At 45.1% G+C, this 12,168-nt stretch overlaps 3 protein-coding genes across 3 annotated transcripts; 2 read left to right on the top strand and 1 right to left on the bottom strand.

Annotated features, from left to right (window-relative positions):
- The first annotated feature begins 5,742 nt into the window (after positions 1 to 5,742).
- Positions 5,743 to 6,189, top strand: LOC137356347 (histone H2B 7-like). Its single transcript, XM_068022231.1, has one exon. It carries the CDS (start codon positions 5,744 to 5,746, stop codon positions 6,122 to 6,124), a length of 381 nt encoding a protein of 126 aa, XP_067878332.1. The 5' UTR covers position 5,743; the 3' UTR covers positions 6,125 to 6,189.
- An 858-nt stretch (positions 6,190 to 7,047) lies between these two features.
- On the top strand, positions 7,048 to 10,235 carry LOC137356287 (histone H2A-like). Its single transcript, XM_068022159.1, has 2 exons — positions 7,048 to 7,416; positions 10,005 to 10,235. Exons 1-2 carry the CDS (start codon positions 7,048 to 7,050, stop codon positions 10,233 to 10,235), a joined length of 600 nt encoding a protein of 199 aa, XP_067878260.1.
- Positions 10,236 to 10,707: 472 nt separating this feature from the next.
- On the bottom strand, positions 10,708 to 12,168 carry LOC137356286 (histone H1-like). The gene is made up of 3 exons (XM_068022158.1): positions 11,495 to 12,168; positions 10,901 to 11,016; positions 10,708 to 10,748 (listed from the first exon to the last, which is right to left on the bottom strand). Exons 1-3 carry the CDS (start codon positions 12,166 to 12,168, stop codon positions 10,708 to 10,710), a joined length of 831 nt encoding a protein of 276 aa, XP_067878259.1.

Raw genomic sequence — 12,168 nt, 5'->3', positions numbered from 1 at the left:
CATCAGACTCTGACAGATATGGAATGATGTCACAATCACCTGCCAGTAACTAGCAGGTACAGAGTAAAGACATTTATTCCAGACCAGAAACTGACAGGTGCAAAGAGCAATGATGTCCTGTAAAAAGATTTTAGACAGCTAGGTAGCAGATTAAAAAGGAGGACCTCAAAGGCTGTAAACTCTGGATTTCTCCAGTGCCACGTGCTAGTGAAAATAGAATAGAAGGATAGAGAAGATGAATGTATGGCTGAAAAAATGGTGCAGGATGAAGTGTTTTAGTTTCCTGGATCACTGGGTCTGTTTCTGACGAAGGTGGGACCTGTACAATTTAGACTGGTTTCCTGAAACGGAGCAGGACCAACATTCTTGCTGGGAGACTTGCTTCTGCTGTGCGGGGGAGGGGGCAGAGGTTGTAAAATAATTTTCAGGAGGGTGGGATAAGAAGTGGAGGCACACTAAGGGGTGATGCACAGTCAAATATTGAAGAGAAACTGTGTCAGTCTGGAAGGCAAAGCAAGTATTGACCTGTTCAGGCACAACAAAGAATGCAAGGCTGGCTTGCGTCTATTTTAATGCAAGGAATCTTACTAGTGAGGCAAATGAATTGAGGGCATTGATTAACACATGGGAATATGATATTACTGCTATCACAGAGACATAATTGAGGGAGGGGCAGGACTGGCAGCTCAATATTCCATGTTATAGAATCTTCAGGCGTGACAGGGGATGGTGTAAAAGAGAAGATGGCAGTGCACTGTTGATCAAGGAGTCAATTACTGCAGTCAGGAGGGATGATATCTTATAAGATTCCTCAAATGAGGCCATATGGGGAGAACCTAAAAACAAAAAGGGGGCACCACTGGGGTGGGAGTGTACGACAGGCCTCCAAATGGTCAGGGAGAGATAGTGGAGCAGATATGAAGGCAAATCTCAAAGAGGTGTAAACATAATAGGGTAATAATAGTAGGGGATTTCAACTTGCCCAATATCAAGTGGGACAGACCTCGTGCAAAAGGCTTTAAGGGGGCAGAACTCTTAAAGTGCATACAGGAGAGCTTTTTGAGCCAGCAAGTAGAAAGTCCAGCAAGAGAAGGAGCCATGCTGGATCTAATCCTAGGGAATGAAGCCAGACAAGTGGTCGAAGTGTCAGTGGAGAAGCATTTCGGGGATAGTGACCATATCTCTACATATTTCAGGTAGTTATGGAAAATGACAAAGAGGGACTGGAAATAAAAGTACTGAATGGGGGAGAAGGCCAATTTCAATATGATAAAAGAGGATCTGGCCAAAGTGGACTGGGAAGAGCTACTTGTAGGAAAGTCTGCATCAGACCAGTGGGAGTCATTCAAAAAGGAAATAATGAGAGTTTAGTGCCAACATGTTCCTATAAAGGTGCAGGGTAGGATGAACTTGTCCAGGAAACCCTGGATGTCAAGGGAAATAGAGGATTGGATGAGTGCCCAGGGCAATTTGACACACTTAACTACCAGAGACTGACAGACACAGAGTCAAATCCATCGTGTATTGCAAGAAATTTACAGTTCGATTTGAAAGTCTCTCATCCATAACAGTTAGTGACAGGTACAAAGAAAACCTGACAATTGCACTTCAGACACTGACAGATACAGAGCAACACAAACATAATTAAGAAGACTCATATACCAGATACTGACAGATACAGACCAAAACTCAGACACACAGACAAGAAACTGACAGGTTCAGAATAAAATTGGCAGTCACATATCAGAGAATGGCAATGTACAAACTGAAACTCAGAGCCACATGTCAGAAACAGGCATGTACAGATTATAAATCAAATTCACATCCGAGGCAATGGAGAGATGTGTAAAATCCACACTCAAAAAACTGACTGAAACCCTTACTCCTGTACAAGACAATGACAGAGACAGATTAAAAACCACACCTGCACCTTAGAAATTTGAGGATACAAGTTAAACCTTAAATTGGCATACTAGACAATCAAAGTGTGAACCTCTACTCATATTTCCCTTCTTTCTTGACTATAGATGATGCAAAAACATTCCAGTAAGAGCTATAAATCAGGAGTTGGAAGCAAGAGAAGAAGTTGGTGAAATTACAATCACCAGGGAAGTGGTATTGAGTAAACTGATAGAGCTGCTGGCTGACAGTCCCTGGATCCTGATGGGCTTCATCCTCGGGTTTTTAAATTGGTAGCTACTGATGCAGTAGATTCGTTCATGTTAATTTTTCAAGATTCGCTAGATTCTGGAAAGGTTCCATTGGACTGGAAAGTAGCAAATATAACCCATCGATTCAAGAAGGCAGGGAGGCAGAGAAAGGCTAACTAAAGGCCAATTGGCTTGACCCCTGTCATGAGGAATATGTTAGAATTGATCAATAAGGAGGCGAAAGCTGGACATTTAGAAAAATGCAAGGTCATCACGAATAGTCAGCATGGTTTTGTGAAAGGGATATCATGTTTAACCAATTTATTGGAGTTCTTTGAAGAAGTATCATGCCCGCTGGATAAAGGGGAGCCCGTTGACATACAGTACTTGGGTATCCAGAATACATTTGACAAGATGCCACATAAAGGAATTTTGTGGAAAGTAGGGCTCATGCAGTAAGTAGGGGGTAACATATCAGCATGGATAGAATTTTAGCTGGATGGTGATAAAAAGAGAGAATGCATAAAGGGCTCCTTTTCTGATTGGCAGGATGTGACAAGTGGAGACTTGCAGGGGTCTGTACTGGGGCCTCAACTTTTTACATTTTATATCAATGGCTTAGATGGTGGGGATGGGGGTGGGGGGGGGTGGTGGGTGGGGAGCGATAGCATGGCAGCTAAATGTGCAGATGAAACAAAGATTGGTGAAAGTATGTAGTGAAGAGGACAAAAGGAGGTTGTAGACTGACATAGATAGGTTGAGTGAGTGGGCAGAAATCAGGCAGATGGAGGACAAGGTGAGATATTGTGAAGTTTTCACTTTGTCAGGAAGACAAAAAAAAGAGTATTACTTAAATGGAGAATAACTGCAGAATTCCGAGGTGCAGAGGGATCTCGGTGTTCTTGTGCAGGTATGGCAAATCACAAAGGCAATTGGAAAGTTATCCTTTATTACAACAGGAATTGAAAATTAATCTAAGGATGTTATGCTTCAGTTATACGGGGCTTTGGTGAGACCACAGCTCGAATACTGTGTGCAGTTTTGGTCTCCATATTTAAGGAAGGAAGTAAATGTGTTGGAGGTGTTTCAGAGGAGGTTTATTAGATTGATACCTGGAATGAGTGGATGTCTTATGAGGAAAGGTTGGACAGACTGGGTTAGTTTTCACTGGAGTTTAGAAGAGTGAGGGGAGACTTGATTGTAGTGTATAAGATCCTGAATGGTCTTGACAAGGTGGATGGGGAAAGGATGCTTCCTCTTGTGGATGAGTTCAGAAATCGGGGGTGCTGCTTTAAAAGTATGGGTCACACTTGTAGGACCGAGATGAGGAGACTTTTTTTCCCTCTGAGGTTTGTGAGACTTTGAAATTCAGTGCCTTGGAATGTGGTGGAGGCGGTGTTAATGAATATATTATTTTTCAGTCAGGTATTGATAGATTCTTGTCAGGCAAGGGAATCAAAGATTATTGGGAGGAGATAGGAGTGTGGAATTCAAGTCAGAAACAGATCAGCCATGATTTAATGTAAGAAGCAGGAGGTTCAGAGTGGATTTGAGAATTTTTTTTTAAATTTCATTTTCACCCAAATGGTGGTTGGAATCTGGAACACATTACCTGAAAGGGGTGGTAGAGGCAGGATCCCACACAACATTTAAGAAGTATTTAGATATACATTTGAAAGGCCATAGCATACAAGGCGATGGGCCAAGTGCTGGAAAATGGGATTAGAATAGATCACTGATTGTGCCTGTGCCGGCCATCAATGTGTCTCAGGGCCTGTTTCTGTGCTGTATAACTCTATGACTCTATCTCTCAATGACAAATACAATGTAAAACCAACATTCACATCGCAGAACTTGGCAGATTGAAAGCAAATCCACCATACAGTTCAGCAGAAACTGACAGAACAGAAAGAACACATTATCACATACCATAAATTGGCATAGAGAATAAAATTCACATGCCCGTACCAGAAATTAACTTGTCCAGATGAAAATCCATAATCATACAGCAGAGAGTGAGCTGTACTATTAAACCCAGCTTCTGCACTTGAGGCTAACATGCACAGAGTAAAAACAATGCTCATGTCTCATACCAGAAACGGCCAGCCGTAGATCACAACCCACACTCACATATCAGAACAGGCAGGTACAGTGTAAAATATCTCTTAATGAACCACTGACAGGGACGTGATACAGACCACATTCATTCATCAGAAACTTACAGATACAGATAATAAACAGTACTTACATACAACAGATTGAAAGGAACAGGTTAAAACCCATCCTTATATGAAGACGTCTGATGGGTACAGAACACAGGTGAGGCTCCAAACCAGAGACTGACATGTAGAGTGAAAACAACGCTGACGTGTCATCAATTAACATGTGCTGTGTAAAGCTACACAAAAATGTCACTTACTAACAGGTACAGAGACAAAATCAAACAACATTTCATACCAGAAACTGACAGATGCAGATTAAAATCCAAATTCACAATTCAGAAATTGACAGATAAAGAGAAACGCCCAGACTCCAAAAGCAGATATTAACAGATACATAGCAAAACCCACACTCACTCAGCAGAAGCTCATAGGTACAGAACAAAACCCATAATCATCCACTTAGAAACTGAATGTTACAGAGAAAGAAAAAACAGAATCACCGATTGAAGATTGAAGTTACTGAATTAAATCACAAAATCATTGACCATAGATTGCCCAATACGGAGTAAAAGCCACAGTTAAATATCACATACTGATAGGCACAGAATGAAACCCACAATCACATGTCCTGCAGGGAAAGACAAACATGACATGACCCAGAATGTCCATGCATTTCCTCCTGCCATATTCCGTATATATGACCAAATAGATTCTTTTGTTAACAGCTCAAAAACATCATCGCTGCCAGTGTTGTCATATTATATTTGATCAACTCTTTCCACTCCACAACCCTCCATATTTTTTCAGACCTGTCTTGCTGAATATTTGTAGCCAGTAATAATAAGTTCCCATGCTCGCCGAGTTTCAGCCAGAATTATGTAATTGCCACTATATAAATCTTTCATGTGGTTACTTGTGGCTGCAGCTGACCAAACTTATTTGGCACGCAACATAGATTTAAGGACTTGCACTTCAATGCTTGCACTTGCCCATGTCTGATCCCAACTATACTGGACGGTTCCGTCCTGGTGATGGACGGAAGTGCAGCAGGGCGGTACATCCTGATAAGGAATGGAAGTGTCGAGAAATTATATGTACAGAGTGAAAAAATAGATGTGTTCGTACCAGCAAAATGGAAATGGTTGAAGAGGCAGAGGGACTCAGAAAGTCATGGTTAAGGGCGGGCAAAGGGGGTTGGACGATCTGACTGCTGCGTCAGTTTGTGGCTGTGATAGGCATGAAGTGTGATTGATTAATTTAGATATCCAATCAGACAGATACCAAACTTCAGCCAGTGACATCATTGTAAACCAGCCCATCATGAGCATGGTCTTCTCCCATCCTTCATTAGCATAGGTTTCTGGAGATGCCTATAAAATGCGAGCTACGAGCAAAATTTAGGTTATACTGTGTCTGAAGTTGATCGTGATCATGGTTGACGACAAGAAAACTGCAGCACCTTCCAAGAAAGGCGCCAAGAAAACTCAGAAGAAGGCGCCAACGAAGGGCAGCAAGAAACGTAGAAGATCCAGGAGAGAAAGTTACTCCATCTACGTGTACAAAGTGATGAAGCAGGTTCACCCTGACACCGGCATCTCCTCCAAGGCCATGAGCATCATGAATTCGTTTGTGAATGATATTTTCGAGCGAATCGCGGGTGAGGCTTCCCGCCTGGCCCATTACAACAAACGCAGCACCATCAGCTCCCGGGAGATCCAGACCGCCGTGCGCCTGCTGCTGCCCGGGGAGCTGGCCAAACACGCCGTGTCAGAAGGTACAAAGGCGGTCACCAAGTACACCAGCTCCAAGTAAATATCCGCCATGGACTGAAAAACACAATATACAAAAAAGGCTCTTTTAAGAGCCACCCACAACTTCTCTGAAATAGCTACAACATCATCATGATTATCGAATTCTTTTTATGTTAATACGAACACTCTGCAAATTTTTGATGGTGGTTGTATTCTCTGTTTAAATCCGGTCAGTTCAGGTTAATACAGATTCATTCGGCCCCTTTGCTATATTTCGAAAATGAAAGCTGATTTAACGCATGATTTAAAGATGTTCTCAGTTACTTGGTTGCCGTGTTGAAGTTTGGCTATCTTTATGAATAAGTACATTGTTAAGAAACCCCGTTGGTTTAGGCACCCTCAGTCTCTAACCCGTGACACTGAAAATCTATACTCCGCTTTTGTCTCCCACGAAAAGGGATCAATCTAGAATCAGTGATACAGTATAATTACGAAGATTGACCTGAAATGTGTCCGGTTACAAAATGCTGTGAATGAGTCTTTCAGCCGCTGGTTAGACTGTATCATGAAAAAGAATAAAGCAGAATACATGGCGGATTACAAAAGCGAATCTGGGACAAAATGTGGAACAAAAAAATGAACACGTTTTTGCAATGTTTTCTGTAAAACAATATAACCTATAAATGTGATATTCTATATTGAAGCCGCCCCTTGTTTTACAAATATATTGGCGGGCTTTTCAAATGTGAAATATCGTTGGGAGCCTGACCATTTCGCGCTCTTATTTTCCGCTCTCAACTCACTGTCTTCTTGTGATTGGTGAATTGAGCAGCTCTCTGATTGATTACATGTACAGCACAATGACACCGAGTGCTGACTGACCAATCAGCAGTGTCCCCAACACCATTCCTCCAGAAGGTACAAGGAGGAGGAATGTGGGCGGATCTCAGCATTCTTCGTGAAAGTGTTTGTGAGATTGTGTTAATGTCTGGAAGAGGGAAGACCGGTGGGAAATCTCGGGCCAAACCCAAGTCTCGCTCCTCCCGGGCTGGATTGCAGTTCCCGGTCGGCCGTGTTCACCGCCACCTCAGGAAGGGGAACTATGCTGAGCGAGTGGGTGCCGGAGCCCCGGTCTATCTGGCTGCTGTGCTCGAATATCTGACAGCTGAAATCCTCGAGCTGGCCGGCAACGCGGCCCGGGACAACAAGAAGAGCCGTATCATCCCCAGACACCTGCAGCTGGCCGTCCGCAACGACGAGGAGCTGAACAAGCTGCTGGGAGGGGTGACCATCGCTCAGGGCGGGGTGCTGCCTAATATCCAGGCCGTGCTGCTGCCCAAGAAAACCAGCGCTCCGAGCACGAAGGGCAAGTTGAGCGGCCTGACTTGAATCTGTGAACCCAAAGGCTCTTTTCAGAGCCACCCACTTTATCTGTGAAAGGGCTGGTTACTGTCTGAAAGACTGTAATATTACACTGTTATCATTGTTTTATGATGGAATGACGTGTACTGGATTTTGGCATTTAGTTGCTCATCAGATGAAATACATTCTAATTCCCTCAGACCCTATTGGAAAGGCACTTTTACCATTCTACCCTTTATGTACCACAAACATTTGTTCAGTCCTAAAACGATCGCCGGTCTATTAAAATGCGCTGTGCACATTGGTATCGCTACTCTCGATCTTACAACTGACACGTCATTAAATCTCCAGCTACCGGATGCAGACAAAAGTATTTGTGTCTCCCGGCTTTGAGTACATAAGTGGTCAAAACCTTCTGAGACGTTTATGTGCTGGAATGAACAAGAGATCACAACTCTTTCTTTTGTCGATTTGGTGGCTCTTAAAAGAGCCGTTGTGGTATTTGATGCCGAACTCAGTTCAGGGCAGGGTCAGTTTAGGCTCGCTCCCCGCGGATGCGGCGTGCCAGCTGGATGTCTTTGGGCATGATGGTGACTCGCTTGGCGTGGATGGCGCACAGGTTGGTGTCCTCAAAGAGCCCCACCAGGTAAGCCTCGCTGGCCTCCTGCAGGGCCATGACGGCAGAGCTCTGGAAGCGCAGGTCTGTCTTGAAGTCCTGTGCGATCTCCCGCACCAGGCGCTGGAAGGGCAGTTTGCGGATGAGCAGCTCGGTGGATTTCTGGTAGCGGCGGATCTCCCTCAGAGCCACAGTGCCGGGTCTGTAACGGTGAGGCTTCTTCACTCCGCCCGTGGCTGGAGCGCTCTTGCGGGCCGCTTTGGTAGCCAGCTGCTTGCGGGGAGCTTTCCCTCCGGTCGATTTGCGCGCTGTCTGCTTGGTTCTGGCCATTATCTACGGGGTCGTTACACAATGCCACGTTTAATGCTGAAGCTGCTCAGGGACTGCCTATTTAAGACAGTCGAAGGACCGCCCTAATGTTGTGATTGGATGAAACACCGTCCATCATCCAATTTGAAACGATGTCTGGGATGGAAAAGGGCGGTGGGAATTGCTGCTCCCTGATTGGTTGAACTGCAACTGATATTTCATCAATTTCAAAAAGCCCCCCAATTTCAAATTAGCAAACTACTCAAAGATTAAATAAAACCGAATTCGGCGGGAACAATTATAAAATCTCATTGCTTGGAGCTTCATCTTTCGGCCCTCGATTCCACCTCCGTTTCTTCCAACACGGTTTGAATTGGGGTTCATTCCTTGTTCGGTCTCAGGCGGGAATAAAGCTCCGGTCATTGCTTACTCGAACGGGAATAAATCCATCATCTTCACCGGCAGTTTAGGTCGTCAATGGACTTTATCAAATGCAACCGTTCAATCCATGACGCGATAACTAAACATCGAATCATGGAGTTACACAGCACAGAAACAGGCCCTTCGGCCCACCGAGTCTGTGCCGACCAACAACCACCCATTTATACTAATCCTACATTCATCCCATATTCCCTACGGCATCCCCACCATTCTCCTACCATCTACCTACACTGGGGGCAATTTACCTATAAACCTGCAAGTATTTCTTCAAGCATCTAACTATTCTAATCCCATTTTCCAGCACTTGGCCCGTATTCTTGTATGCTATGGCGTTTCAAGTGCTCATCTAAATACCTCTTAAATGTTGTGAGGGTTCCTGCCTCTGCCACCTATTCAGGCAGTGTGTTCCAGATTCCAACCACATGATGAGTGTTTCTTTCCCCCTCACATCTCCATTAAACCTCCTGCCCCTTACCTACTTATTGATGCCTCCGCTGAGGGAAAACAAAATGTTTCCTCCTGTCTAACCTATCAATGACCTTCATAATTTTGGATCCCTCAATCATGTCCCCCCTCAGCCTTCTCTTTTCTGAAAATCATTGAAAGTTTATGGCACAGAAAGAAGCCACTTGGACCATCGTGTCTGTGCCAGCCGGAAAGCTCTCCACCCATTCTAATCCCACCTGCCAGCATTTGGTCTGTAATCCTGTAGAATATGCACTTGAGGTGCATATCCAGACTTCTTTTGAATCATTTGAAGATTTCTGCCTCAACTACCCTTTCAGACATTGAGTTCCAGACCCCCACCATCCTCTAGATGAGAGGGAAAAAAAACCTTGTCCTCATCTTCCCTCTAATCATTCTACCAAACGCTTTCAGTCTTTGACCCCTAGTCAGTGACCTCTGTATTAAGGTAAATTGGCCCTTCACCGACACTCTATCCAGGCCTCTCAAAATGTTATCCAATTCAATCAGATCTCTCCTCAGCATTCTCTGTGCCACAGAAAACAACCACGGACCATTCAATCTTTCCTCATAGCTGCATTGTTTCCAGTCCCGGCAACATCCGGTTGAACTGCAACTGAAATTGAATCAATTTCAAAAAGCCCGCCATTTTCAAATTAGTAAACGACGCAAAGATTAAAGTAAATCTAATTTGGCGGGAACGATTATAAAATCTCAGTGCTTTTAGCATAATTTTTTTCCGCCCTAGATCCCCCTCTGTGTCTTCCAACACGGTTTGAATAGGGATTCATTCCCTGTTCGGTCTCTGGTGGGAATAAAGCTCCGGCCATTTCTTACTCTAACGGGAGCAAATCCTTTTCTACATCTTTACCGGCAGTTCAGGTCGGCAATGGACATTATCAAATGCAACCTTTTAATTCATGACGCGGTTATTAAGCATGGAACAGAAGAAGACAGTGAAAAAATATGCGACACGTAAAGTGACTATAAGAGAATGCAATACTGATCTGATAAAGTCCACATAACATTGGATGAGCTGCAACAATTTCACATCCCAAGACATCCCCGCTGCAGTTTCGAGGTCAGTTATCTCTATATGAGGTTTTGGGTGGCTCTTATAAGAGCCTTTTGTTTTTGGTAGAAAGGGTGGATTTGTTTAGCCGCCGAATCCATAGAGAGTGCGGCCCTGACGTTTCAGAGCGTACACCACATCCATGGCGGTGACCGTCTTGCGCTTGGCGTGCTCAGTGTAGGTGACCGCATCTCTGATCACATTCTCCAGGAAAACCTTCAGCACCCCGCGGGTCTCCTCATAGATCAACCCCGAAATGCGCTTCACTCCGCCACGGCGAGCCAGGCGGCGAATTGCTGGCTTGGTGATGCCCTGGATGTTATCACGAAGCACTTTGCGGTGCCGCTTTGCTCCGCCTTTGCCCAGTCCTTTGCCTCCTTTACCTCTTCCTGTCATGACGCTTCTTCAGACAAACCGATTCTGAATGAGAAACAAGCAGTTTCTGCTGCCTTTTTATACAGCCTGCCCCGACCTGACTGTGAAAGGGACAGAGAGCCAGAGGCGGGTCTGGAGGAAACTGAGTGACAGACAAAGCAGAGAAATGTCTTTGATCCTCTCGCTCCGCCTCCCACTTGCTCGAACCACCAATTCAAGAAAAAACAGTTCTCGACATAAGAGCTCAGCATAAAACATGGAGATTCGGCCTTTATCGCCAATGATAACAAAAACCGGCGGTCTAAATACGGATCTGGAACAAATAAAAGTTAGTAATATACAAGCCTAAGTGCAGTGCTTCCGATCACAAGTCAACCTGTTTCGGCACACCTCTCCTCCCAGACGGAATGAGCAGTTTACTGAAACCGAACCCCAGCTGAATTATGCAAAATCATGTATTGGGGTTTGAGATGTGACGCGGGGTATCTCGCCCGTGTTACTGTGTTACAGGCTGTCACCCTGAAACGAGCATGAACTGAGACTTCACCGAACATATACCCGGGTACAGTGAGGCCCGGACATCCCTGATTGGTTACAGAGAGTGAGGAAGGGCTGGGTTGAGAGTCACCAGGGAACTTGGATTTACTTCAAATCATTTCTAGGTGAAATGTGCACACGACTGCGGGACAGGGATCATTTGATCGGGGGATCAGCTCTTTCCTGAGAGACGTGGGTGGCTCTGAAAAGAGCCTTTGGGTTCAGATGTCTACAAGTTTCCCGTGCTGTCTCACTTCTTTCTTGGGGCTGCTTTCTGAGCCTTTGCTGCTTTCGGCTTCTTCCCGCCCCTTGATGATTGAACTTTCTTGGGCGGCTTTCCGCCCGTGGCCCTCTTGGCTTTTTTGGCATTCTTCGCTGGAGATTTTTTTGGAAGCGTTGCTTTCTTTACCGCCTTCTTTGGCGTTGCCGCCTTCTTGGTGCTCACTTTCTTGGCTGCTGTCTTCTTGCTGCTCACTTTCTTGGCGACTATTTTCTTCCCTGGGGATTTTTTGGCTGTTTTCTTTGTGATCAGTTTCTTGGCAGCTGTTTTCTTCACTAAAGATCTCTTGGCTGCTCCTGTCTTCTTCACCACATTTCCCTTCTTTTCCTGTTTCGCGATTTTGAAGGTGCCGGAGGCCCCCGTGCCCTTCGTCTGCACCAGGAAGTCTTTCGCCACAAGCCGCTTGATACTTTGCTTGATTTGGAACTTGCTCTTCTCCACATCGACACCTTTAACACGCAGAGCCTTCTTTATTGCCTGCAGTGACATCCCACTGCGGACACTGCATTCCGCCACAGTCTTGAGGATCAGCTCGCCCAACTTGGGACCGCCTGACCCTTTCCGAGGAGCCGCCTTCTTCTTCTTAGGAGTCTTGACTTGAGCGGCGGCGGCTGGAGGAGCCGTTTCGGCGGCTGCAGTCTCGGTCAT

Source organism: Heterodontus francisci, chromosome 45 (genome assembly GCF_036365525.1).
Source record: "Heterodontus francisci isolate sHetFra1 chromosome 45, sHetFra1.hap1, whole genome shotgun sequence".
NCBI classification, from domain to species: Eukaryota; Metazoa; Chordata; class Chondrichthyes; order Heterodontiformes; family Heterodontidae; genus Heterodontus; species Heterodontus francisci.
The sequence above is the reverse complement of the archived record's forward strand: the minus strand, read 5'-3'. Positions and strand labels throughout refer to the sequence as shown.